This window comes from Lacerta agilis, chromosome 14 (assembly GCF_009819535.1).
Source record: "Lacerta agilis isolate rLacAgi1 chromosome 14, rLacAgi1.pri, whole genome shotgun sequence".
NCBI classification, from domain to species: domain Eukaryota; kingdom Metazoa; phylum Chordata; class Lepidosauria; order Squamata; family Lacertidae; genus Lacerta; species Lacerta agilis.
The window spans coordinates 49,996,464-50,024,370 of NC_046325.1; the positions used below are offsets into that span (position 1 = coordinate 49,996,464).

The 27,907-nt window shown below is 45.3% G+C and overlaps 2 protein-coding genes across 3 annotated transcripts in view; one reads left to right on the plus strand and one right to left on the minus strand.

Annotated features, from left to right (window-relative positions):
* Positions 1-1,744, plus strand: part of TNS3 (tensin 3) — a 57,448-nt gene extending 55,704 nt beyond the window's left edge. The window contains exon 17 of the mRNA XM_033168832.1: positions 71-1,744. Coding sequence (XP_033024723.1) covers positions 71-215 — 145 coding nt within the window. The 3' untranslated portion in view covers positions 216-1,744. The remainder of the gene's footprint in view (positions 1-70) is intronic.
* A 2,373-nt stretch (positions 1,745-4,117) lies between these two features.
* SART3 (spliceosome associated factor 3, U4/U6 recycling protein) lies at positions 4,118-27,843 on the minus strand. 2 transcript variants are annotated; one of them, XM_033171188.1, is made up of 20 exons: positions 27,618-27,843; positions 24,345-24,471; positions 23,882-23,986; positions 22,866-23,050; positions 21,862-21,967; positions 21,240-21,364; positions 18,408-18,563; positions 17,269-17,407; positions 16,580-16,687; positions 16,296-16,373; positions 15,740-15,798; positions 15,480-15,589; positions 13,739-13,851; positions 12,578-12,654; positions 11,208-11,385; positions 9,746-9,748; positions 8,723-9,186; positions 5,956-6,108; positions 5,607-5,788; positions 4,118-5,160 (listed from the first exon to the last, which is right to left on the minus strand). In XM_033171188.1, the coding sequence occupies exons 1-20, from the start codon at positions 27,810-27,812 to the stop codon at positions 4,980-4,982; spliced, it is 2,844 nt and encodes a 947-aa protein (XP_033027079.1). In that variant the 5' UTR covers positions 27,813-27,843; the 3' UTR covers positions 4,118-4,979. The 2 variants fall into 2 exon arrangements, with proteins under 2 accessions (XP_033027079.1, XP_033027080.1); XM_033171189.1 differs by lacking the exon at positions 9,746-9,748.
* Between the last annotated feature and the right edge of the window lie 64 nt (positions 27,844-27,907).

The window sequence follows — 27,907 nt, forward strand, 5'->3', positions numbered from 1 at the left end:
CTCCAAATTCCATTATTTGCTCAGTGGCATGATGCTTCTTTCTTTTCATGCGCATTTCCTTTGCTTACAGGGTGTTTGGGTTTGTTGCAAGGAAACAAGGTGACACTGCAGACAATGTATGCCACTTGTTTGCAGAGAATGATCCAGAGCAACCTGCCAGTGCCATTGTAAACTTCGTCTCAAAGGTCATGATAGGTTCCCAGAAGAAGAACTGAGTGCTGCAGACGAACTCACAGGAACGATGTTGAGGCAAACTGTTGTGAGATTATGGCCACTCAGCCTGCACCTAGCGGTTTCCCAGGACGAAATTCCACATCCAAGGAGTGCCTTCAGTAACATCACCTGACCATTTGACAGGTTTTGACAAGTGCAACATTAAGCAAAGAAGGGAGTTAGAAGTCAGCAAGATCCCTAAAGCCCGTATCTGAACAAATTTTGGAAGAAAGACTTAAAGCAAGGGAGCCAATAGTATTTTTCATGTGCGGCTTTCTGATTTTTCGCCACATTGGGCTAGACTCATAGAATTGTAGAGTTGGAAGGGTGTCGAGAGTCATCTAGTCCAACCCCCTGCCATGCAGGTAGAATGGAAGGTGGGAGACACATTGCTTTTAGCTGGAATTCTTGCTAGGAAACACACAATCAAGGGCAGAACTACACTTAATATGAAATCACAAAGAGAACAGCCTCTGGGTGCATTTGTAGGGAACAAGTGGTAGCTACAGTCTGGGTTATAATTGTAGTTCTCCTTTGCAAGTATCCACCTCTGCATTAGTGTCATCTCAGCAAATTCAGCTTTGGAAATGCATTTGCTGATACAACATATATTTCCACCTGTAAATAATTGTTGTAGTTTCATTGATGATAGCCATAGCCATGCTCTTCCCTTGTTTTCACATAACAATCAAACTTTAAATGGAAAAATGTTATGTTCAGAGGAAATTGGTGCGGATTTATTTGGGATGGTGCAGAGGGAGAGAGGTTTCTGGACTGCAACTAGAAGGGTAAGGAAGCTGGGGTGCCTTTAATTTATTTGAAGGTAAATGGGAGGGACTGGTTAAAAAAGAAAAATGCAATGCATGTTTGTCATGTTATTTTCACGTTGCTTCTTATACGAAGAATTTAAGTAGGGAATGTAACTCTTTTCATGGTTGCAGGATAAAAAGGAGGGGGAAAGCACACAAGAGAACATTTCTGTATAATTTATAATATATTGCTGTAGTCAAGACTATTTATAGCAGGCGTGGAGAACCTGTGTGCCTCCACATGTTGCAGGATGGCAACTACTATCAGTCCAAGCCAGGAAGGCTGATGGTCAGGACGATGGGAGTTGTAGTCCAATATCTGGAGGTGCCACAGGTTTCTCAACCCTTGTGGCGCAAAGCAGGCATCTCTGTTGTACAGTATTCTAATTCTCAGCATACATTTGAAGGCAATGTTCATTATGATAGGACTTGGACAGAAGTTCCTTTCAAGCCCTGAACTGAATGGGGTTTCTACTGCAGCACCACTTGGAGCAATGCTTTTTTAATGTATCGTGTATTCCTTCAGTAGCGGAGACTTTGCTTGAGCCTCACTGTAGGAAGTAGTTTTTTATTCTGACTTCAAAAGCAGCCTTTACGTTTACAGTAAATATTTTCATATTATTTTCTATTACTTAAAACGATTGTTATGAAATCCAATTTGTATGGATGGTTTTTAAGCTGATTTTTATTTTTAAAATCTGGAATAAATAAAACATAAAGAGAAAAAAATATTTTTGGTGCACTTACCCATATTTTGAAGATTGTCCGATTCTGTTTTGACAGTATGACACATCCTGTGCATGTAATGCTTATGAAGACTTTCTAGTGTTGGTTTATAATTGGCTCTCACAACACATGTCACAACTGCCTCTTTAAGATCCGTCTTGCGACTTCCTTCACACACAAACCCAGCAAGATGGAAACTTCCCATTGATTTGAGCCCATGCCACAGGAGTTCATGTGTGAATATGCAACCACATATGCCTTTGAATCAGGGTAGATGAGTGAATCAAACCTCATAGCAGCATTCTCACGGGCACTAAAAGAGCTAGGTTTAGCCCCCCCAACCAGATATGTCAAACTCCCTTCTTTTTTGTTCTAGTTTTTTGGCTCCTGTTTGTTTGCAGTGTGTCGAGAGGGTTGTGATATCCTGTTCTTGTTGGTTAATTTCTGAGGTGGTTTGCTTTTAAGGGATGCTTTTTCTTTTATACAGGTTTCTGACAACTGCTTTCATTGCATCCCAGATGAGGGGGGTCAGGCATAGCCAAAGTTTTCCCTCCAGATGTTTTGGGGCTACAACTCCCATCACCCCTAGCTAACAGGACCAATGGTCGGGGGTGGGAACTGTAGTCCCAAAACATCTGGAGGGCCAAGTTTGGCCATGCCTGAGGGGGGTTAATATTCTCTACACCATTGTCCTCAAAGTAGTTTTGTAGGGTCTTTGAGAGAGACACCCTCGCCATTTGGTTTGTGTTCAGTGTGGGACTAAAGGACCATGATGAGGTGGTTTGTATTTTCTCTCCTAGTTTGAGAGAGGGCATGTCTGTGATCTTAACATTATCAACATTTGTTGTTCCAGCCAAGGGGATCAGGCCTGGTGAGCAGAATGCTAGCCAATCTGGACATTATGGCATGGTGCCCAGACTTGAGAATGTGTGGCTGGTGTTGCCTGGGTTCTTTTCACCCCATATATTGTACAGACCTCAATTTTTTAGCCTTTGTAGTAGTCTATGAGAGTCTGTTTTTGGGTCTCCCTTGGAGGAAAGTTGCCCATGTGGTTGTGGGGCAGATGTCTCTCAAGGAGGTGCCTCCCAGGATTGTTTGCCTTTTGGAGGAGATGGATTTATTTAGTGTTTTCTGGATGAAGTCTGTTTTGAAATTGGATCATATATGGAGCCAATCGGCAATTTAGTTTTGCCACCTAGTGTTCTCTTGGAAAAGATGAATCTGCCTTTTAGTATTGTTGTGGCTTTAACATTTAGGTCTCTGCTGAGCACTATGGCTCCTCCACATGCTTTTCCTGAGCCAGGGGACACTCGTTGGCTAAAGCAGGATACATTTAGAAGTTTTCTACCTTTAGGTGGGATGTGGTGCTCATGTAAGAGGTGATGCAGTTTTTTTTGTTTTGGATAGGATTCCCTGGCCCCCTCCATTGTGCGATTGCTTTTAAGGTAGCTATTCTTGTCTGCCCACTTTGAATGGTGTTTCCTTGTCAACCCACCTGCGATGTTGTGTCTCTTGCTTCTAGAGTGTTGGGCCTAGTAGGTAGCATTGACAGGGTATGATGGTGGGGGGACAGAGGGGGTTAGAGTTAGGTTGTGGGTTACACAGCATATAGTTACATAAGCACTTATTGAAGGTAACTTGGACTGTGTGGCTTCCAGCCAGGTGGTCTCGGGTAATGTGGAGGGCCTTGCTTAAGAACAAGTCACCCCCATTGTCACTTGTGATAGGGGAGGATCAGTGAGACAGTGCCAAGCTCCATTGCGGTGTAACAGTTGGAAGGTTTTTAAGCAACGTTGTCAGCAGTAGTAACATTGTTGGATTGTTAGAGGGAAGGGGTAGAGCTGTAAGTATGTTCACCATTCTTGCTAAAGGTGCCAAGATCCCACTCTACCACAAAGTCCAAACTTTTGACTTCCATTTGCCAGGAAGTGGATAGGGAGAAATTCAGATGTTGCATTAGCTTCCTAAATCATCTTTGTCAACCTGATGCTTTCTAAATGCTTTGGGCAACATTCCAGAGACTGCAGCGGTTGGAAGCTGTAGTAAAATAGCAGCAGGCTGGTTCATTGACAGATTTGGAGTGTGTGTTTCTGGTTTCCTCCTTGCCAGGTGGTTAAGCATGTTTTGCAAAGTAACCCATTTCTTTCAACTGGTATTGAAGTCCACCGTGCTCTTACAGGTCGCTTAAGGGAGAGTTCCATTAAATCTGTAAACAGGGCATTGTCCAATGTTGGACATCTATCAGCCCTAGTCAATGGAGGGGACAACACTGGCTGCCCCTGTATTGCTTGAAAGGGCTCTTGCCCATCTTCTGCAGCCTAAGGCACAAAGGCAGTGTCTTCACAGCCACACAAGCAAGAGGCCCCAGGCAGCTTTCAAGAACTTGCTTTAATGGAGCCTGGAGTAGGAACATAGTCTCACACTTCACATGGTGTACAAAACAAAACAAAAGTCTGAAGCCAAGAAACAAGACATAGACAAGTACAGATCTTTGGCAAACAAAACGCCAAATGGTCCACAGAGGCAACACATCCGAGTTTACAAGTGATCCTTCTAGTATCGTGTCAAAGCTGAAAAATAATTGTCTGGCACATCTTTACAAATACTCAAATATTTAGATAGATACATCTATTAAAAAAAACAGACCAACTTGAGCAAATGGTCAATAGAAATTCTTACCCCTGCACCCCAGTACTAAAATAGGCCATTACGGTGAAGTTACTAGCATCTGCTATTTATAACTTTTCACAGGAGGAGATGAGTAATGCCACAGATCTGAGGGTGTGTGGGTGCCTGTAAAGTGTACTTGCAGGTGAGACATAGAAGCTGCCCCAACAAACTGGATCTGAGCCTGCCATAGGACTTGTATAAACTTAAAGCCATACGCTTTCACATTATAAACTTCTCATTTGTCAAAAAGTTTCCCTTAAAAAAAGAAAGAAGCTCCATGAAGCATCATGAGCCACCTCCAAAGTGAATTTACATCCCTCATCACATCCCTCAATATGAGGGAGCATTTAAAGCCATTTCAACCAGGATTTCCCCTCCTGCCCCCAAAGTACATTGTCTTTGCCACCTGATTCTCAGAGAAAAATCAGACCATTCCCATATCAGCAGCTCCCTGCCTGCTCTGTATAGCTTGGTAGGTGTGGAAGTCCAGAGAAGTGAGGGGTGGTCACCAGCTGCCTGTTTTTCTCACTGGCGCACACAACCCCCCGCCCCCCAATTTGCTCACTTGTTCAGAAGCAGCCTGGCAAAGTCTGCATTAGACATCTTCTTAGGCTCCTCTGCCAGGGGGAGGGACGGCACTGCTGGGTTCTGGGCCATTCCATTCTCTGCCTTGGCCATGGGGGTGCTCTGGCGCTGCAGAGCACGAGGGACCATCGAGAGCTGGGTTCTCCCTTTGCCGCGGCTTTTGAAAGAACAGATTAAACAAGATATAAATCTTGGGGGCTTTGCTTACTGCATGCTAAAATTCTTTGCCTTGCATTCACTGTGCAGATTCAACCGCTTTTACTACTATGTCTAGCCATGAGAAGACAAGCCACACCTAATACCCAAGTGCCTGAGTAAGGTTTTACATGGTCCTGAAAATAAAATAAAGATGCCATCATTTATTTCTGTTTGATGCCCAGTAAGAGCCTCTCTGCAAAGGGCTTGCAGGAGACACAGGGCACCGCAATAGAAAAGGTTCATTTTCTGGTCACGTCTGCACAACACAGAAGTCTTGACTACTATGAGAATTACCCATTGGCACCACTGGATTCACTATTCTTCAGCCCAGAGAGAGAGATATCCTAGAAGATGTTGTGCTGCTGTGCAGGGTGAAGGAGAACACCACACCCAAAATATACTCACGCGCCATAGATCTGCCGGGGTCCCATGGCTCTCCCTGCTGGCTCAGACTTCTCAGGGAATCTTCGGGCAGGCGGGTTGCTAATTGCCACCTTAATGACTTGATCTTTTATTGTCAGGCCATCCATTTTCAGCACTGCTTGGGAAGCCTGCATCTCATTCTCAAATTCCACATAGGCTAGGCCCTAACAGTAAAGACAAGATGTGCTATGAAAGCAGCGCACTGCATTTCCTGTTCCTCTTAATAGGCAACTTGGACAATGATCCAAATACAGTTCTCCAACCAAGCTTTTTAAAAGCAAGAGCTGCATCCACAAAGCCACTACCCAATATGGTCTCTCTCAAGGCCTACCTTGGGTTTGCCAGCTCGGGTTGTGACCAGCCGGATCTCCTTCACGCTCCCATGGGCTTTGCACACTTCTTCCAGCTCCTCCTTAGTACAGGAAAAAGGCAATCCAGAGATAAAGAGCTTGTGTTTCTCCAGGACAGTGCTATACTTGAACACCTTGAGGAAAGGCAAACGAGAATTTCTAAGACTCCCAAAACAAGCAGTGTTTGAGAAGGAAAGATCCAATCTATTCAAAGTTGTGTGGATTTCAGTTTCACATCTTAAAATTCAAAAAACGGAAGGAAGCTGTGTTGATCGGGCGGGGGGGGGGGCTCACATCCATCGCTGGCAATACCTAAGTACCACTAAGTGTGCTAAGCTTTTGAGATCTCCAGAACTTTTAAGTTTACATCTTGGCTGAAGAACTCGAAAGCTTACCAAACTTTTGTGGCATTTTGATTTGTCCCAGGTATGTATTGCCCAACTACAGTGGTGCCTCGCAAGACGAAATTAATTCGTTCCGCAAGACTTTTCGTCTTGCGGAAATTTCGTCTTGCGAGGCACCGTTTCCCATAGGAACACATTAAAATTTAATTAATGCGTTCCTATGGGGAAAAAAGTCCGGGGGCCCCTTCCGACCGTCACCGGAGCCTCGCCGCGCCGTGTTTTAAAGCTACAGGGAGCGAACAGCAGCACTGCTGTTCGCTCCTTGCAGCTTTAAAACGTGGCGCGATGAGGCTCCGGTGGGGAGAGGCGGCGTCGGATCGCGCACGGCCATCCAAAATGGCGGCGCGATCCCACTCCGCCCCCCCCCCCGCGCACCGGAGCCTCGCCGTGCCGTGTTTTAAAGCTGCAGGGAGCGAACAGAAGCATTGCTGTTCGCTCCCTGCAGCTTTAAAACGCGGCGCCGCGCCATTACAGGGAACTGTAAAGGCTTACCTTTTTCTCCGGTCGGGAGGGGTGTTGTGCATCGCGTCCATCTTGGATCGACTGTGCCAGACGGGGACACACACACAATATATATATATATATTGTGTATGTGTGTGTGTGTGTGTGTGTGTGTGTATATATATATATATACACACACACACACACACACATACACAATATATATATACACACACACACACACACACACACACACACATACACAATATATATATATATATATATTGTGTGTGTGTGTGTCCCCGTCTGGCAACCAGCTTGCCTTTCTTCACAGGCTCCCTACAGGAGCCATCTTAGTGCAGACTAACTGCAGTTAGGGAGATGTTGACAACAAAGAGTAAAGGAAGCTGCAAATGTGTTTTGTTTTTTTAAAAGAACAAGTAGAAGAAAAGCAAACTACATGCAGGTAAGAGAAAGGGGTTTAGAGCAGGGGGAGCCAATGCCATCCTATCAGTCAACATGGCCAAAGGGGAGGGATGAGGAGAGTTGCCATCCAGCAACATCCGGTGGGACACATTGGCTGCCCTCATTTTAGAGAGTTAATTAAAGCAGGCCTGAGAGAGATGCCCATTACCATGTTTCTTACTGTTTTCATGTTTGGGGCACTCCCTTTCCCTTTCCTGCCTCTTTGCAACACCTGGGAGGTCACCCCACCCCACCCCCATGCAATGAATTATAACTGAAATTCAATACTATACAGAATGTTTGGAATTGGGATATTAGCTTTGTTATTTTATTCTGGTTTTATTCCCAACTGCTTTGTCAATTAGATTTCTAAGTGTACATTTATGGCCCTTATGGGCCCATTTGATGCTACTACCTTTTATTTGGTGACAGCAGTCACGAAATTAAAAGACACCTGCTTCTTGGGAGAAAAGCGATGACAAACCTAGGCAGCATCTTAAAAAGCAGAGACATCACCTTGCCAACAAAGGTCCGTATAGTTAAAGCTATGGTTTTCCCAGTAGTAATGTACGGAAGTGAGAGCTGGACCATAAAGAAGGCTGATTGCCTAAGAATTGATGCTTTTGAATTGTGCTGGAGGAGACTTGAGAGTCTGCAAGAAGATCAAAACTATCCATTCTGAAGGAAATCAGCCCTGAGTGCTCACTGGAAGGACAGATCCTGAAGTTTAGGCTCCAGTACTTTGGCCACCTCATGAGAAGAGAAGACTCCCTAGAAAAGACCCTGATGTTGGGAAAGATTGAGGGCACAAGGAGAAGGGGATGACCGAGGAAGAGATGGTTGGACAGTGTTCTCGAAGCTACCAACATGAGTCTGACCAAACTGCGGGAGGCAGTTGAAGACAGGGGTGCCTGGCGTGCTCTGGTCCATGGGGTCACGAAGATTTGGACATGACTAAACAACTAAACAACAACAACAACCTTTTATTTTATTTTACTATTTCTTAATAAATCTACCAAACTTAAAATTGGTGTTGATTTACTTGGGTGAAGCTTTGGGGTACTAAAGTCCAGTTCCTAACTTCTTGCTTGCTTGTAAGTTGATGACCCTGAGGGGTTCATGGAGCAGAGAGCTTCCTCCTCAGCTCTTGCTACTCTAGAAATCTTAGTGGTGTCCGATAAGGTCTGGGGGTCTCCCTGACCCAGGCTGGCTGAATGGGTGAGTGGTAGACTCTGAAAACCAGATCCAGCTAAATCACCAAGGCCTGGTACCCAGGGTTTGGGGAGCAGTCCTTGACAAACCCGAGCCAGCATGACCAGTGAGTGGCTACATGCTCCCCAATCCTGCCACAGCTGCATCACAATGGTCTTTGCCCCACCTGACTTTCTCACCCGATACCCAGAGACAAGCAACGGTGTAAGGAAGGAGGCAGGTGTACCTTAAATTCTGGATTCTTGTTCTTATCGACGCACGGGGAGACAAACATGGGCCTCCCCTCCACATTTTTCCGATCTAGGCTGAGGGCTTTCAGTGCTGACTTCTCTTCCTTGAATTCCACGTAACAGTAACCCCGGAAAATCCCTTTGTTGGTGAAGATGGGACGGACCTCCACCACATCCCCACAGTCTGCAAAGAGATCTTTCAGCTTCACCTCAGGCTCTGACATGCTGTAAGAGAGGTTGCTGACGAAGACAGTGACGTTGTCCTTTTCACTGTCATGAAAGGTTTTGGGGGTGTCTTTCCACTTGGAAGCTGCCACCATCGCATCCTCCTTGGGTCTCAAACCTGCATTTGTGGGCATGTTCTTTCCGAAGAGCCCTGTTTCCATCTCCATGTCTTCAACCTCCTCTTCGGCCAAAGTATCACCGCCCCCTGCCTTGTGCCTCTTGCTGGGCTGTTCAGCTGGTCAAAGAGACATTAAACAACTGAGACATTCCTAACTGAAGTGGCTCCATTGCCACATACAGGCTTTTACAGTACAAAATATTAAGCAGAGGCTATGAAAGAGAAGGGGGAAGCACCACCTGAGGCTATTGCTTCACATCCCACCGCACATACTGGAACAAATTTATGAAAGCCACTCAAAAAAGGGGTTAAGGAGCAGGAGGGGGCAGCCACTGGCCTTGTCGCTCCAGTGGGCACCATACATTGAAGCCACATTCACACCATACATTTACAGCACTATAAAGGTAAAGGGACCCCTGACCATTAGGTCCAGTCGTGTCCGACTCTGGGGTTGCAGCGCTCATCTTGCCGGTGTACAGCTTCCGGGTCATGTGGCCAGCATGACTAAGCCGCTTCTGGAAAACCAGAGCAGTGCACGGAAACGCCATTTACTTTCCTGCTGGAGTGATACCTATTTATCTACTTGCACTTTGGCGTGCTTTCGAACTGCTAGGTGGGCAGGAGCTGGGACCGAGCAATGGGAGCTCACCCCGTCGCGGGGATTCGAACCGCCGACCTTCTGATCAGCAAGCCCTAGGCTCTGTGGTTTAACCCACAGCGCCACCTGCATCCCTATGCCCTATGGTACTACTTGAAAACACTAATGAAGCAGGCAGAACGACCAGGAAGAGAGGAATGGTTCTGTCTCTCCCACTGGCTGGAAAGCTTCTGCCAAGTAGAAGACTTAGTTGCTGCTTAGGGCATTCCACGCAGAAGAGCAAAGCTGCACAATTTATTGGGGAGAGGGGAAAGGTGCAGGATGCTTTTTTACTTTAATCTGTTATGTTTACTCAGATGTTCTACCAAATTCAAAGCACCAGCTCCCTAGCAACTGTGCACAGGATACAATTTAATTAGTTTCTCAAATGTTTTAAATGGTTAATTTTGATTTTACAGATAATTTTGTTTTATCCTTTTATAAACTGTTTTGATTTTTTAAAAAAATCATTCAAGTAGTGCAATTATTTTACTCATAAAATTTATACACAACTTTATCACTTAGAAAAATTAACAATAATTTAAGACATATGAAAAGTTAAAATAACAATAGACTAAAAACAAGTTAGAACTTGTATCAACTTCCTGAACACTTGCCAGGGTGAATAAAAATCAATGAAAAAAATATTTTTTTAAAAAAAATCAGATTTTTAAAATTTAAATTGGATTTTTAAAATAAAATGCTTTGGGGGGGGAATATTTCTAAAGATAGTTTTCTATTTAAGTTACATTATAGTCCAAAAGCTATTCATCAGGAAATAAGGGTTTGTTTTAAGTTTTTCATGTGTGCTAAAACTCAGTCTGTTTTTTTTAAAAATGTTTAACCACATCAGCTAACAAATATGGATACATATGCTATAATGTTATTGTTTTAGTTAAACAAATTGTTTAAATTGTTATTAAGGAAATGAATATTTTTCTCCTTCCAATAAAATACAGCAAAACAGTTGTAGAAATATAAAGTTAACTTATAAAACCTCACAATCATTTCATAATTATCTGTCTATGTATTTCTAATAGTATAACCAAATCAGTAATTTTTGATACAACTGTAAAAATCACTATGAAAATTATTCCAAAATGAAACCTACATCTGATTGTAAGTATTAAGATTATACCAGCAAAAATGAGTCTTTCTGTAAAAAAAATGATTTAAATCAAATCCACCCTGACACCTGCGGAGGCTAAAATGGTTTTATCAGGTGCTGAAAAGAGTACCATGAAGCTGCCTGCTTGATAGGGATAGGCAGGGAGAAGGCAAGCGCAGGTGCTGTCACACTAAAAATTTCTTACAAATGCTGAACGGGTAATTCTGTGGCACCGTTAACAGTGCCAGTTCCGCCAACCAAAGCAATTGAGTGGGCACATATAGGGGAAGGCACTAACTGCAGCGTCTGGATCAAGTGCGAGGGAAGCCCCACATAAAATGCATTGCAGTACATACGTTTTGTGAAATAAATAAAAATGGGTGGAGCCAGTACCTTCTTCCTCCTCCTCCTCCCGCCCCCATTCACCATCATCACCGTCGGCCTTGCGCTTCTCTCCAGTTTTCAGCTTCCTGGACTTTTTGGCAGCCCTCTTCTTCTCTGCCCGCGATGGCTTCTGCTGCTCGGCTCGCTGTGCCTCCTGTTTCGCCAGGACAGCCTCCTTCTCAGCAACCTACACACAGATGCAACAATGTGAGCAAAAAGTTCCAACTGAGGCCTTGGCCTAGAATCATAGAATCAATGAGTTGGAAGAGACCCCAAGGGCCATCCAGTCCAACCCCCTGCCAAGCAGGAAACACCATCAAAGCATTCCTGACAGATGGCTGTCAAGCCTCTGCTTAAAGACCTCCAAAGAAGGAGACTCCACCACACTCCTTGGCAGCAAATTCCACTGTCAAACAGCTCTTACTGTCAGGAAGTTCTTCCTAATGTTTAGGTGGAATCTTCTTTCTTGTAGTTTGAATCCATTGCCCCGTGTCCGCTTCTCTGGAGCAGCAGAAAACAACCTTTCACCCTCCTCTATATTCAAAACAAAATCGAAAATTCTTTCTAGTAGCACCTTAGAGACCAACTGAGTTTGTTCCTGGTATGAGCTTTCGTGTGCATGCACACTTCTTCAGGTACCTGAAGAAGGTATCTGAAGAAGTGTGCATGCACACGAAAGCTCATACCAGGAACAAACTCAGTTGGTCTCTAAGGTGCTACTAGAAAGAATTTTCGATTTTGTTTTGACTATGGCAGACCAACACGGCTACCCACCTCCTCTATATGACATCCTTTTATATATTTGAACATGGCTATCAGATCACCCCTAAACCTTCTCTTCTCCAGGCTAAACATACCCAGCTCCCTAAGCCGTTCCTCATAAGGCATCGTTTCCAGGCCTTTGACCATTTTGGTTGCCCTCCTCTGTACACGTTCCAGTCCTAACAGACTCCTGTGCCCTAACAAGCAAAGGAACCCCCAGGCCTTGCGCCTTCAGATCCAGATTCCTTCCCACCCAACTGAACTAATCCAAGGAGCTGCTGAACAACAATGATGGATGAAGGCCAGTATATACTGTAAATTAATAAAATAAAATGAATAAATAACAGATAAATGAAAGAAAACCCTGTCGCTACCTGAACCACAGGAGACCACATCCCACCCAAGGTTTAGTGAAAGTTTTGCTTAATTTGCAGGGTCTGCAATTAAAAATATGCCTTTAAAAAGCAAGCAAGGGAGGAGCACTATGTTTGAATAAGAAAGACTTCCCAACCAGGTGCAGGATGGGGCTGATTGTATTCATAGTCCAAAACACCTGGAAGGAACCAGGTTGGGGAAAAGCTACAATAGGAGATTTAAAAAGATGCATGTATCCTGACCTTAACTCTTTGCTCATTGACTCGAGCAAGCCGGTTTTCCGTCTTCTGAACAGCTGCATCCCAGTCTTCCAAAGTGCCTGAGAGAAAGAGAAGAAGGGTTTTTTTTAACCATCTGCCAATTTTGCATACCCCTCCTTCAGAATTGGGTATACATCGCCAATATCCAAGGGACGCGGATGGCGTGTGGTCTAAACCACTGAGCCTCTTGCTGATCAGAAGGTCGGCGATTCAATTCCCCATGACAGGGTGAGCTCCCGTTGTTCAGTCCCAGCTCCTGCTGACCTAGCAGTCTGAAAGCACGCCAGTGCCAGTAGATAAATAGGCACCGCTGTGGTGGGAAGATACATGGCTAAAAAAGTTATATTTATTGTTATAATTATGTGAACCACTTTGTGAGGCATTATCTGAAAAGCGGTATATAAATAGCCTGAATAAATAAAATTAGTCTTCTCGAGCTTATGTAGCCAAAACTGCAACACTCATGCATAAGAAAAGGGCATCAACAGACTTGGGGAGATTTGCAGAGAAGCAAAAAAATCATTTAAAGGAAGTTTGTAAAAACCCCAAAAGAGTCGGGTAATAACTAGATGGCACAGAATGCTGTAGGAGGAGGGAACAGAATGCAGGGACTGGAAAAGGAAGAAACACAGTAGAGAAAAAAACCATCTCAATGTCTTGGGAGATGTCTTCCTGATTCACATTGAGAAGCCATTTTTAAAGTATCACCAGAGATGGAAGTTAAAGGCAACCCACAGAAATTATTGGAGAAATCTTAAGTTTTTAATGTGGTTGGGGGCTAGGGCACAGTATGTCCCAGCACAAGCGAGCAAGAAACTTAACTATGTGGCAGGGTGAGAAAACAGGCCAATAAAGATTGAGCATGCTCAGTAGGCACGAAATATTAACCACTGGGAGGGAGAACATGAAAAACTAGTGGAGATTTTTTTGCTGCAGGGTCTAATTTATTTTCTAATGAAGGGCTCTTGACAAGAAAACAACAAACAAATCACACCAAGAGAAAGAAGAAGCCAGACCCGAAGCCCCCTTGCTTCCCTAGTGAACAGCTTTCAGAACATTCTGTGACACCACAGCAGTCCAGCCAATCAGGGTTTTAGCCACTACAAACGCAATACACACATTAGCTTCACAAAAGCAGCTGACCTTCAATTCTCTCCAGCATGAGCAGCACCTCACAGACATGCTCTGGGTAGTCGTTTGTGCATTGCACGGCCCGGTGTAAGGCCTTCCTGCAGTGTTGGGTGTCGCCATGTGCCCTGGAATCGGAGCGAAAGAAGGGTTTGGCAGCTGCAAATGTACATCAAGCACAGCCTGTTTGTACTTCCAAAGTGTTCTTGTAGCACATTTATGCTTCATGAGTGGCGTCCAAGTAATTTCACTAGCTACAGCCTGTGGACTCATGTTGGACCCAAGCTTTCCACCTGGGAGAGGCCCAAAGCCCAGAAAGGCACACTGGGAACAAAGAGAACCTGTGCAAGAACACTTGGAGAGCTCCGGACACGGCTTAAAACCCAAAAGTACTTTGACCCCACACAAAGGGAATACTACAGATGAAACTCGAAAAATTAGAATATCGTGGAAAAGTCCATTTATGTAAGCAATTGTTTTCATTAGCTACTGACTTTAATATATGAGATAGACTCATGAGATGCAAAGCAAGATATGTCAAGCCTTTGTTTGTTATAATTGTGATGATTATGGCGCACAGCTGATGAAAACCCCAAACTTGAAATTGTTAATTTTGGGTTCTCAACAGCTGTACGCTATAATCACCACAATTATAACAAATAAAGGCTTGACACAACTTGCTTTGCATGTCATGAGTCTATCTCATTTATTAGTTTCACCTTTTAAGTTGAATTACTGAAAGAAATGAACCTTTCCACGATATTCTAATTTTTCGAGTTTCACCTGTATATTCAGGTCCTCCCCAACCTGGTTCCCTCCAGATCCTTCTGGACTCCAACTCGTATCAGCTCCAGCCAATGGCAGCGATTATTGGCCTCATCGTCTAACATCATAGTGTGCCAGCAACTACACTTTGGAACTCCTTGATATTGATATCAAGCAGGTGACTTCATGGTACTCTTTTCAGGGCCTGCTAAGAATATAGTTTTAACAAATGTACCCAGATGCTTGGAAAGTAGAGATAATTTTAATCTGTTTTAGTATTTTAACCTCTATATGTTACAAAGTATGGTCTAAACCACAGAGCCCAGGGCTTGCCGATCAGAAGGTCGGCGGTTCAAATCCCCACGACGGGGTGAGCTCCCATTGCTCGGTCCCTGCTCCTGCCAACCTAGCGGTTCGAAAGGCAGGAAGGTAAACGCGTTTCCATGCGCTACTCTGGTTCACTAGAAGCAGCTTAGTCATGCTGGCCACATGACCCGGAAGCTGTCTGCGTACAAACATCGGCTCCCTTGGCCAGTAAAGCGAGATGAGTGCCGCAAACCCAGTCGTCCACGACTGGACCTAACGGTCAGGGCTCCCTTTACCTTTACCTATGTTACAAAGTATAAGTGTTTTCTTGATTATATTGCTTTATCTTTTTTGTAAACTGCTTTGAGGGTGCTTGTTTTTACAATCAAGTGGTATATAAATTGTATGAAATAAATAATATAAACAAACAAAACTTGAGGGTTAGGGAAGGCTGCCAAAGAGAAAACCCTGGCATCTTCATCTCACTCTTTTTTTTTTTTAAAAAAAAAAAAAGCTCCACTATCAAAAAGGGCTTGCATGGTTTGTTTCTGTCTGACACACCTAGGGAGATCTGAATGATTATTTTCTTATCTGTAAGGTTTCTGAACAGGAACCTGGGAAGCCATAAAATGGGTCCAGGGCCAGAGTTGAAGCATCCCAGGAAGGCAGCTGCTAAATCTCTTACCGTTCCAGGTTGTAGTACTCCAGCCACATGTTGGCATACTTGGCATTGCCCTTGGTCATGATGCTGTCCCAGAGTTCTCGTGCCTTCTGCATGTTGTTACACAGGCGAGCCTAACAAGGAGAAACAAGAGGATGCCCAACATCCAAAGAAAGGGCAGCGTTTTAAAGCTCTGATAAGAATAGCACATCCTTTTAGACTCACAACCCCCCAACCCCAAAGCAGAGCAATACATACACCATGGTGGAATAAGCCAAGGTTACCTCAATCCTCGCCCAGGTCTGCATTACGGTGCATGAAGGATCCCCACTCTCACTAAAGCCTGTGGGCAAAGTGGGGAAAGTATGATTCCTATAAGATTGGAACAGCATAGGAAGTGGCAAATAAATCTCTGATAAGGAAATGTCCTGTGTAGTATTATTATTATCAAATTGATTGCCCACCCATCAATGGCAGGTAATTTGGAATTGTTAACACATTGCATTCACAAGAATAGGGTGGGTCCTGAAAGCATACATCTCAAGTGTCAAAAGCCAGGGTAAAGAGATGCCTCTTCACCATTTTCTGAAAGCTGTATAGTGAAGGTACCAGATGCACCTCAGTGAGGACAGAATGCCACAGCTGAGGGGCTGCCACAGAAAAGGCCCTTTCCTGGGCCGCCACCACTTGAACTTCCGAGGGAGGTGGAACTATCAGGAGGGCCCCAGAGGGTATGTAAGGGCTTGGGCAGGCAAGCAAGCAGGGGTCACAAATTGCATCAGAAGCTTTCAGTGCCCCAAAATATACATATCCTTTTTAAAAATAGAAGCCCCAACATACGTTCTTCCACTTCTTGCTTTAAGTATTCTATTGCATGGCCAAAGGCAGACCGAAGTTCTTCCAGCTCTTTACTGGAGTCTGAAAAAGACCAAGTGAAAGAAGAGCACCATTCAGAGACCAAAATGCTCTTAAGAGTTTTCTGCTGTGCTGTTTTATGTACTAAAGTGGCAGAAACCAGAGACAGGATGGCTACCTCATTGACTGGCTGTAGGAGCTAAGTCTAGAAATACAGCAATCGCCCAAATGACTATTAGAAGATTCTCCAACACTATATTAAATTTTACCTTGAGTAAAATCCACCCTTCTCCTCAGGTAATCCAAGTATGCCTGCCAGATTTCCACATAGTCTGTAGCTTGAATGAAGCCAGCGTTCAAAGCCTTTTCAAAGTTCTCTAAACACAAGGAAGAAAAGCAAGTGGCATGAATGGGGCTTTTGTGATCTGCCCACCCCACCCTTCCTGGTCAATTCTTTAGCTTTAATTCCTGCATTGCAGGGGGCTGAACTAATTGACCCTTTGAGTCCTTTCCAACTCTATGACTGTATCTTCCCATTGGTAGCAAGATGAAATTTGGAGTGCAGCTCCTGCATTTGGGAGTGACCAAGCTTAGGTCTTCCCTCGGAGCCGGAGCCTTCCGTTCTCTCACAGGAAACTGCCAGACAGTCCGTCCACTGGCCCATCTACACCCTAGTGTTGCACACACTAACTGGCAGTGGCTCTCCAGCGCTTCAGGCAGTCCTGCCTGGAGAGGCAGCCAGGGACCTTCTCCCAGAAGAGCAGATGCTCTACCAACTGAGCCCTTCCGCCAGGGCCATACAGCACCAAAGGATGGGCAATACATTCTCACAAGTGAAGCACCACAGCCAAGACAAAATGGACAGAGGCCTTGTGTGAACCATCGTCACTGCTTGTTTAACATCCAGTGTAAGGTAGCAATGTACATCTGTGTTTCATTAAACTGAGTGCTTCTTTACCTGAAATCAGCTCATGCTCAACATGATGCCTCTCCATGGCCAGGAGGTACTGGTTCCACAGCTTGACAGTCCATGGGCAATTCCTGACGGCTCGTTCATGGGCGGAAAGCACCAGCTCCTTCACTTTCAGCTGCCTATCCTGCAAGACAAAGCAGATTCCAAAGTTAGTGTATGTGTGCTCAGAACGTGGCCTCTGGGTATCAGCTTCTGCTTTATGAATAACTTTTTAATGGGTTTTATAAACAAGGATCATAGAAATAATAAAGGATACACATAAACAGCCTTCTCGTGTCATTTGTGTATCATAAAAATAGTGTCATAAATTTGCAATAATATCTACAGCATATGGTTCTTTATTAGTGGTTAATGTGTAAGTTTTTGATTTGCAAATTGGTTTAAACCAAAACAAAGGGGAAATAGGATAAAACTGAGTTAACACATAACATTCAACATCACATAACTAAAAGCCTAATCAGGAGCCCTTGTGGTTGTGCTCAAATTAAGCGAGAGAGTAATAGTCATTTTTCCTCTTATGTTACCAGTGAAACAATATAAAGTGTTGGTATACTGATAAATGTGGAAGGGGTGTTCAAAGTGAGGATAATAATTTATGTTTAAATTTAAATTTAGATAAACCAAACTGAACAAAATACTGATGGGAGGGATTGTTTTTTTCCTAGAACACTGGCATATGTTACGGAATTAAACCGCACCAGAGTAAAGCCATCTCTGTTCACACTTAGTTTATTTGTTAATCTCTCAAGGACGGATGTTTCCCAATCTGTTTTGAACTTCTGCTTTGTGAAGGTCTCTGCTCAAGATTCTAGGCCACATGGAGGAGATACACGTGAAAACAGGGGACAGCTGCTAAAACCACATTAAGCCAAAGAAGTAGCTAAAATAAGATGCCTGTGATTCAGAAGCCCCCTCCCCACAATGAGCAAAATCAGAACAAACTATGCAGAGTCAAGGGCAGTCATGCAAACCTGCACTGCAAATTCATTGGGCCTGGATCTCTTTGGAGAAACATTTTAAATTTCTTATAGCAAGCAACACAGCTCTGGTTAAAACTAGTGTCCTTAGACTACAAGAATGGTGCCTCCCAGGAGGCTCAGAGAAACCATCTCAGGGCTCCTTACCAGATACTGCGTGTAACGAGCCCAGAGGTCTGGCACAAGGCAGTTCTCCGCCAGGGCACGCTCATAGGTCAGCTGAATGCGAGCTGGGTCGCCGGCCTTCGTCTCAAACTCAATATAGGCTTGGTATTCTGCCAGCTTCGGAGTCTCAGCTACTAGCTGAAATTAAAGGGGGTGGGGGGAGGAAGGGAACCATTTCAGGATGTTATGAAATTATCATTAGTAGTAGCAGCATATATATATATATATATATATATATACACACACACACACACACACACACACACATTTTTCCCTGACAGGGACTGAAGGCGGCTTAGAAATAAAATAGGAACAACCAGTGGAGAAAGGAATTGATTTATTTACTAGTTTGACTGGAGAGCCCGATTTAACTTGGGGTGTCTAGGGTTGAAGATCAGGAAAACATTGCCTAGCAGAATGAGGAGCAGCTGGATATTATATTGGAAAATAGCTGGATACCATCCTGGAGTGAACACTTTATTATTTTGAATAATCTTTAAGTTAATAATAATAATAAATTTTATTTATACCCCACCCTCCCTGGCTCAAGGCTGCTAACACCGAATATAAATTACAATAAAATGTAATACAAAAAAGGAAAAAGGGGGGGAAAACCATTAATTAAAATACAGCTTAAAATACAGCCTCATTTTAGTAGTAGCCCATAAATCAAGACCATAAAAGGAGGAAACACCAGATATTCACCCGAGCCAGCTATCCATGCTGGTCCTACATGGACCAGCAAAAAAGCCAAGGGAAAATTTATATACCAAATCCCATATATGGGGTCAGAGTGAGTCCAAGCCGAAGGCCAGACAGAACAGCTTCATCTTGCAGGCCCTGTAGAAAGATGTCAAATCCCACAGGGCTCTGGTCTCTTGTGACAGAGCATTCCACCAAGTCGGGGCCAGTGCCAAAAAGGCCCTGGCCCTAGTTGAGACCAATCTAACCTCCTTGAGGCTCAGGACCTCCAAAGTGTTGTTATTTATGGACCTTAAGGTCCTCCTCAGGGCATACCGGGAGAGGTAGTCCCATAGGTAGGAGGGTCCTAGGCTGCATAGGGCTTTAAAGGTCAAAACCAACGCCTTTAAACCTGACCCTGTAATCCACCGGGAGCCAGTGCAGCTGGTAAAGCACTGGATGAATGTGATCCCACAGCAAGGACCCCGTAAGGAGCCTCACTGCGGCATTCTGCACCCGCTGGAGTTTCTAGGGCAGCTTCAAGGGCAGCCCCATGTAGAGCGAGTTACAATAATCAAGCCTGGAGGTTGCATAGATCACTGTGGCCAACTGCTTAATACAACAGAGATGGGAAAATGCCGCCTTTGCTGTAGCTGCAACCTGCACCTCCATAGAGAGGGAGGTGTCAAAGGTTACACCCAAACTCTTGACAGAAGGCGCTGGCACTAATTGAGCCCCCGCAAGAGATGGGAGTTGGCCCCCAACCCCATGTCATCCAGACCCAGCCAGAGGACCTCTGTCTTCGAAGGATTTAACTTCAACCGGCTCCCATGCAACCATCCAGCCACAGCTTCCAAGCATCTGGTCAGTGTGTTTGGGGTCAGGGCGGCTGTCCATCAACAGATAAAGCTGGGTGTCATCAGCATATTGATGACAACCCAGCCCAAAACTCCGGACAATATGGGCGAGGGGGCGCATAAAGATGTCGAAAAGCACCAGGGAAAGGATTGCACCCTGCGGCACTCCACACACCAAGGAGTGCCGCGACGACAACTCCTTCCCTAGCACCATCCTCAGTCCCCGACCTAACATCAAGGAGCGCAGCCATTGTCCGACTGTGCCCTGAATCCCGTCGGCAAGGCAGTGGTCCAAAAATTCATGCTCGACCATATCAAAGGCTGCTGACAAATCTAAAAGAACCAACAGTCCCAACTCGCCTCGATCCAGAGCCCGTGAGGACGGGGTGGCATCAGCATGGACATTGAAGTCCCCCAGAACCAATAGATTAGGGAACTCCAAGGCGCAGCCTGCCACCACCTCCAGCAGGCTTGACTGGGTGGCTGCCAGTGCGCTAGGTGGTTGGTACACCAGACAGACAGCCAAGCTCTCCTTGGTGCCCCACACTAGGCCAACACATTCAATGCCGAAGATCGATGGTGCTGGCAGAGCCCTGAAAGAGCAATCCTCCCAGATTAAAAACGCCCCCCCCCCCCGACTGTGACTGGTGGAGGACGGAGAAGCCCAGGGGTGCCATCTCATGCAAGGCGACTATTTCGCCTCCATGCACCCAGGGCTCCGTCACACAAGCCAGGACAACCCCCAGCGAGATAAAAAAAGTCTCACATGGCGGCGGTTTTATTGCCTATAGACCTGGCATTGCACAACACCAGTGACAGAGGTGGGTAATCCTTGCTCACCCTACCCTCATCCCTCGGGATAGGGTGTCAATTGGAAGGGGTTCGAGCATCGCTGCATCTCAAAACCCTTTGCCTGTAGTGTCTACCCCCACCTGATTTCTGGGCTACTACTAAAATGAGGCTGCATTTTAAGCTGATTGTTACTATGTCTTCATATGTAAAATCACAGAATTCAAAGAGGGTGCACTTTCCCTTTCCCATGACTGTATGTGAGAGAGAGAAATTCATTATCAGAGGCCAGATAAAACACACATTGTATTTGAGCTTCAATGACAGCAGAGACTCTGTCTAATACAAGTTTGCTGTAAATAAGTTTACACTGCAGGAGCTGTAGAGTTGGACGGGACCTGTTTGGATCCTGTCCAGCTCTACATTTCTATTATTTCCACTGCTGGTAAAGAGCAGCCCCAATCCACCCAGCAAAGAAGCACATTACCAGGGCCTCTTCATACGGTTTACATTTAGCCATCTGCTGCAAAGCCTTCTTGTAGTTTCTGATCACTGCTTCAGGGACTGGCTCGTCAGACCATTCTTCGTACTCTGCATATGTAGCCTCCATATCTTGGCATAAATAACAAAAACCATTTCAGAATGTTTCCTACCTGCTTAGCATGGCTCTCAGCATTTGAAATGAGATTTTCTTTACATGAGGATTAAAAATTATATTGCAACCAACTTGAGACTTTTTCTCTGCCACAGGAAACCAATAGCAAAAGTTATTTTTCTTTTGAAAACGCATGCCACATTGGAAGTTACCTGTTTCCCCCCTCCCCCTTCAATTCCCTCCTTAAATCCCGAAGACCCATTTAAGAAAACATTCCAAAGAGAAAGTCGTGTTCAAAGGCTCTCTGGACAATACACCTCCTTAATGGCAGGAGTCCTTTCTGTGCCACTGCCAAAAGGAATGCCTGCAGTCCCCCACAAGCTCAAACAGAGAAGGCACTCAGAGATTTGCACCCAGATCAGAATCACAGATTTGTCTCGGGGTGCACACTGAACACACCCCAAGCAGATGCAGTTCCACCAGACTGGAGCCACTAAAGCTCACAGGTTCTTACCAAGCAGTGGGATCCCCAGCTGGCGCCTAAAGAGCACATGAATCCTTCCAAGCTGTGCGCTGACTGTCTGCTGCTGCTCAGCAGATGGAACGCTGCCGGCTGCTGGCTGCACAAGGAGAGAGGGAGAAAACAACTGGTGAACATCAGACAAGGCTACCAGACGCAGCAAGGGATGGAAGGCCTCTGGAAGCCTGCCAGCCTCATCAGAAACAAATGTGCACGTACACAAAATGAAGTCCCAAGCAACTGAGGCCATTAAGTTGCACCATCATCCCCGGCTTGGAATGGGGACAGAAAGCAGACCTTCCTCCCCAGATGAAGGCTCCCTCCCCTCAGAAGGCTACTGACCCCCACCCCACTGCACCTTTTAGTGGCCAATTGTTCAAAAAGAGTTTGCAGGGAACCAGGAAATCCCACTTCCCCAGAGAGTCAATAAGTCAGCCTTTTGCCTCAACAGAATACAGCTCCTCCTTGGAGATTTGCCATACGCACAAGTACAAATTAAGGGTAGCAAAGCAAGGTATTTGTATACTGCTATACCATTAAAAAATCAGAATGTTATATATATATTAGATTAGAAACACATACAAACTTAAGCTCAACTAACCATAAAGCAAATTATGTATTCTTAACTCCCTGCATAAGCTTGGACATAAACAGTTGGCACAGAAGGCACCTCCTGAATCTCTACTGGCAGAGTGTTCCGACAAGATTGGGCCAATGACACTCCTGCAGATTATCTCAGTAATCAAACTGCGATATAAAGGTTCAGGCGATCCCAGAGATATCCTGGACTCAAGTTGTTCAGGGTTTTGTAAATTAATACAAGGACCTTGAATCTGGCTCAATGGCAGCCAGAGCAATGTTGCTCCATCAGCAATCTGGCTGCACCATTCTGCACCAGCTGGAGCTTCCAAACCAGGCCCAAGGGGAGCCCTGCATAGAGCACATTGCAGTAATCCAGCCTCAAGGTTACCAATGCATAGACTACAGTGGTCCTTTACCTGCACTGTTTCCAGGATGGCATTTTCAAACTCCCGATATGCCTCCCAGATGGCAGCTCCTTTCGTCATGTGAAGGCCAACAGCAGTTAGTGCCCTTTCAAATATTGAACGAACTTTATCAATGCCTCCCTCCTGGCCAATGCCTCCAATCGAGTACTGGGCATATTCCAGCCATATTTCCGGACCTAGAAAAAAGCACCAGAATGCTGCCCACTCAGGTCTGCAAGCAATTCATTCCAAAAGTATAGCTTTAAGATCTCTTAACTGTGATTGGTTTTAACTGGGTTCTACCCGCTCTTTTTCATTCTTGACTTCTGTACTGTATTTTTTGCTGTTGAATTTATGTGTACACCACCCTAATACATTTTATGTGAAGAGTGTGGAAACAATTATTTTAAAGATGAACTTATAGATTTCACTGCTCAAGCATAAACATGGATAAAAGCAAATGCAACAGTCAACATTTGTACTCATTTGTAAGGGAGTCTTGGGAAGTTAACCAGAGATCAGGAACCCCTAGCCCTCCAGATGTTGCAGGACTCCAAACTCCCATGAGCCCCAGGTAGCATAGCCAGTGGACAGGGATGATGGGGACTGCAGTTCAACAGTATCTGGAGGACTACAGGTTCCCCATTCTGGATCTAAATTATCTCTGTATTGGGAGAGCGAAGGCAGAAGAAGACAAACCAGCCTAAATGGACCTCACTTTTGCCTATCCCTCAGCTCTTCTCCTGGAGCTACCTGAATTCATTCTCTCCCCCATTCTGATTATTCTCACCATGTACCATGTTTTCCAACATGGTACAGATCAGAAACAAACAGCAAATATATGAAACCCAGACCTTTGCAAGCCAAATTGCTAGGAATAGTTAATGAGTCGGTCAATCAGCCTTCAGTTTACACTTGCCTGGCTTACAATTTAGCATCCTGCAGTTTAGGTGGCTTGCTTAGGCTGTTTTGGCTTAGGAACATGTCAATGTTTTGTGGTGTTAGGTTTTTTTAAGGTGAAAACTTACAGATGTAGTCTTTCACAGCTCTCTCAAAGAGATCATAGATCTTGTCTCTCTCCGAGTTTTCTGAAGCCATCCGAATCTCATCCTTCAGCCAGTCTAGCCAGATTTCTGCAGTATACAGGATATGTACATCCATATCAACAGAACACGAGCACAACAGCATTTTCCCTGCTTGTGTTTCCCAGCAACAGGTAAACAGAGGCATACAGCCTTTCAACTTGGAGGTAGCACATAACCGTTATGACTAGTATCCTGCTCAGCCATGAAGGTCACTTTGTGACTTTTGTGCCAGTCACTGTCTGTCAGCCTAACCTACTTCACAGGGTTGTTGTGATGATAAAATGGAGAGGGAGAGCAGTGTGCATGCCCCCTTGAGCTCTCTGGAGAAAATGTGGGATATAAATGTAATAATAAATAAAATAAATAGCATAAGGTTATGGCAAATCAAGCTATAAAGACAGCCTACCTTCTGTAAGGGGAAAGAGTTCACTCATCTTCTGACGAGCTCTTCGGAGTTTGACTAATTCTCCTTCCTGGTGCAGCAATTTTATGAGATCCAGATGACAATTGTAATCAAATACATTGATGGATAGCTTAAAGACAACAAAAAGAGTTTTATTTGTAAGCTTTTAGTGGAAGAACAGGCAGCAGTCAAGCCTCATCGGCTTTTTTCTTGGGTGTGTTCTTGACTTAACAAGGCACCACCATCATTCTAGGGGGATCTATGCACCCATTCTCCCAGGTCATGCTCAAGTCCCTGATATTTCTTCACAGCACACTAAGTTGCAGTTTGCACCAGCTCAAGCACATAGACCAGGAACCTGAAATCTATGCACACGACTGTCTAGTTATGATGGCTTCCACTACATCTCTGTACATGTCACCACCCAGGGCTGGCCTCCTTCCCCAAAGTGTCAGGCATGGTTTGTTCAAAACATGGTCTCAAAAAGTACCTCAGGGAGATCTCTCTCTCTCTCAGTACAGAGGCACAGGGGATCTGTCTACATTGGAGGGCAGTAGCAGAGCACCAGGTTTGCATGTAGAAGGTCCCAGGCTGGGAAAGACTTCTTGCTCATTTTAAACTGAGTTAATTAGGCCAACGGGAGCCAGTGTGGCATAGTGGTTAAGAGCTGGGGAGACCAGGGCTTCAGCCACTCACTCTCAGCCTAACCTATCTCACCTCTCCTCATGGGAACTGACCCGGACCCCGCAAGCATCACCTGAGGCCCTTCTTCGCGTGCCCCCTCCACGAGAGGCGTGGAGGGTGGCAACAGGGGAATGGGCCTTTTCTGCGGTGGCTCCCCGCTTGTGGAACGCTCTCCGCAGAGAAGCTTGCCTGGAGCCTTCCTTGCATATCTTTAGATGCTGAGCAAAAACATTCCTCCTCTCCCAGGCCTTTGTTTAATTAAATCAATGTATCTATGGGGGAATACACAGAGGAATTATACCAGAAAGATATGGAGGTCTCATACACCCAAGGTAATGTGGTTGCTGACCTTGAGCCAGACATCCTGGAGAGTGAAGTTAAATGGGCCTTAGAAAGCCTTGCTAACAACAAGGCCAGTGGAAGTGATGATATTCCAGCTGAACTATTTAAAATTTTAAAAGATGATGCTGTTAAGGTGCTACACTCAATATGCCAGCAAGTTTGGAAAACTCAGCAGTGGCCAGAGGATTGGAGAAGACCAGTCTACATCCCAATCCCAAAGAAGGGCAGTGCCAAAGAATTCTCCAACTACCACACAATTGCACTCATTTCACACGCTAGCAAAGTTATGCTTAAAATTCTACAAGGCAGGCTTAAGCAGTATGTGGACCGAGAATTCCCAGAAGTGCAAGCTGGATTTCGAAGGGGCAGAGGAACCAGAGACCAAATTGCAAACATGCGCTGGATTATGGAGAAAGCTAGAGAGTTCCAGAAAAACATCTACTTCTGCTTCATTGACTACGCAAAAGCATTTGACTGTGTCGACCACAGCAAACTATGGCATGTTCTTAAAGAAATGGGAGTGCCGGATCACCTCATTTGTCTCCTGAGAAATCTCTATGTGGGACAAGAAGCTACAGTTAGAACTGGATATGGAACAACTGATTGGTTCAAAATTGGGAAAGGAGTACGACAAGGCTGTATATTGTCTCCCTGCTTATTTAACTTATATGCAGAATTCATCATGAGAAAGGCTGGACTGGATGAATCCCAAACTGGAATTAAGATTGCCGGAAAAAATATCAACAACCTCAGATATGCTGATGATACTACCTTGATGGCAGAAAGTGAGGAGGAATTAAAGAACCTTTTAATGAGGGTGAAAGAGGAGAGCGCAAAATATGGTCTGAAGCTCAACATCAAAAAAACTAAGATCATGGCCACTGGTCCCATCACCTCCTGGCAAATAGAAGGGGAAGAAATGGAGGCAGTGAGAGATTTCACTTTCTTGGGTTCCATGATCACTGCAGATGGTGACAGCAGTCACAAAATTAGAAGACGCCTGCTTCTTGGGAGAAAAGCAATGACAAACCTAGACAGCATCTTAAAGGGCAAAGACATCACCTTGCCGACAAAGGTCCGTATAGTTAAAGCTATGGTTTTCCCAGTAGTAATGTACGGAAGTGAGAGCTGGACCATAAAGAAGACAGATCGCCGAAGAATTGATGCTTTTGAATTATGGTGCTGGAGGAGACTCTTGAGAGTCCCATGGACTGCAAAAAGATCAAACCTCTCCATTCTCAAAGAAATCAGCCCTGAGTGCTCACTAGAAGGACAGATCCTGAAGTTGAGGCTCCAGTACTTTGGCCACCTCATGAGAAGAGAAGACTCCCTAGAAAAGACCCTGATGTTGGGAAAGATGGAGGGCACAAGGAGAAGGGGACGACAGAGGATGAGATGGTTGGACAGTGTTCTCGAAGCTACTAACATGAGTTTGGCCAAACTACGAGAGGCAGTGAAGGATAGGCGTGCCTGGCGTGCTCTGGTCCATGGGGTCACGAAGAGTCGGACACGACTGAACGACTGAACAACAACAACAACAAATCTACGGGGGTGGCTGTCTGCTTGTTATTGTTACATATCTTTGTGTTTCTATGAAGCGAACCGCTCTTCAATCCTCGGATGAAGGGTGGCATAAAAGTGTGTAAGTTATAACAATGAAAAATGAAGGAAAAGGTGTGATATAAAGGCAGCAAGATAACGAACTAAACGATCTGACTGGCATCAGGCAGCTTCCTAGGTCGACTTGGTGCTGCCAACTTCACCCCTGGGAACGCCACAGCCCTGGGGGGCGAAGGGAGGGGAGGATGTCCAGGCTCATAGGAGACACTCAGACAGGAAGAGAGAGGTAGGTAGTCGTGTTGGTCTGCCAGTCAAAACAAAATAAAAAATAAAAAGATCCCTTCCAGTAGCACCTTAGAGACCAACTAAGTTTCTTATTGGCATGAGCTTTCGTGTGCATGCACACTTCTTCAGATACCTGCACACAGATATATTCACACGAAAGCTCATACCAAGAACAAACTTAGTTGGTCTCTAAGGTGCTACTGGAGGGAATTTTATTTTTTATTTTGTTTTGACAGGAAGAGAGAGACCCCCGTGTCCATAAACCAAAAGCGCTCCCTCGCCCTCCCTCGAGAGTCCTCGCCCCCGGGGCCCCTTCTTCGCTTCGGGAGGGGGAAGCCGCTCTCGGCGCCGCAGGGCGGAGGGCGTGGCCTTCTCCGCCGCAGCCCCGCCCCGCGCGTCCCTCACCTGCTCTTCCAGGCGCTGGATCTCGGCCTCGTTCTCCTTCTCCGCGTCCTCATCCTCGCCTTCCACGGAGGACTCCTCGGACTCGGACTCCCCCTCCTCTTCTTCGTCTTCACCGTCGCCTTCCTTCTCGCCTTCATCTTCCGAGGCCCGCGCCTCCCGCATCTCCTCCTCAGCGGCTCCGCCAACGGCCGCCATCTTGTTCAGCCGCTGCCGCCGCGCGCCCGCGTTTCTCTCCCACTCAAGGAAAGGCCCCCTCCCGCCAGCCTTTTCGCCCGCCGCGCTTCTGGGCT

Coding starts and splice junctions, on each gene's coding strand:
- SART3 (XM_033171188.1), bottom strand. CDS start 27,812: ATGGCGGCCGTTGGCGGAGCCGCTGAGGAGGAGATGCGGGAGGCGCGG. Junction 21,968..22,865: donor CCATCCTGGAAACAGTGCAG/GTAAAGGACCAC, acceptor CTCCTTGTGCAG/CCAGCAGCCGGCAGCGTTCC. Junction 15,590..15,739: donor AGACCTGGGCGAGGATTGAG/GTAACCTTGGCT, acceptor TCTCCTTGTTAG/GCTCGCCTGTGTAACAACAT.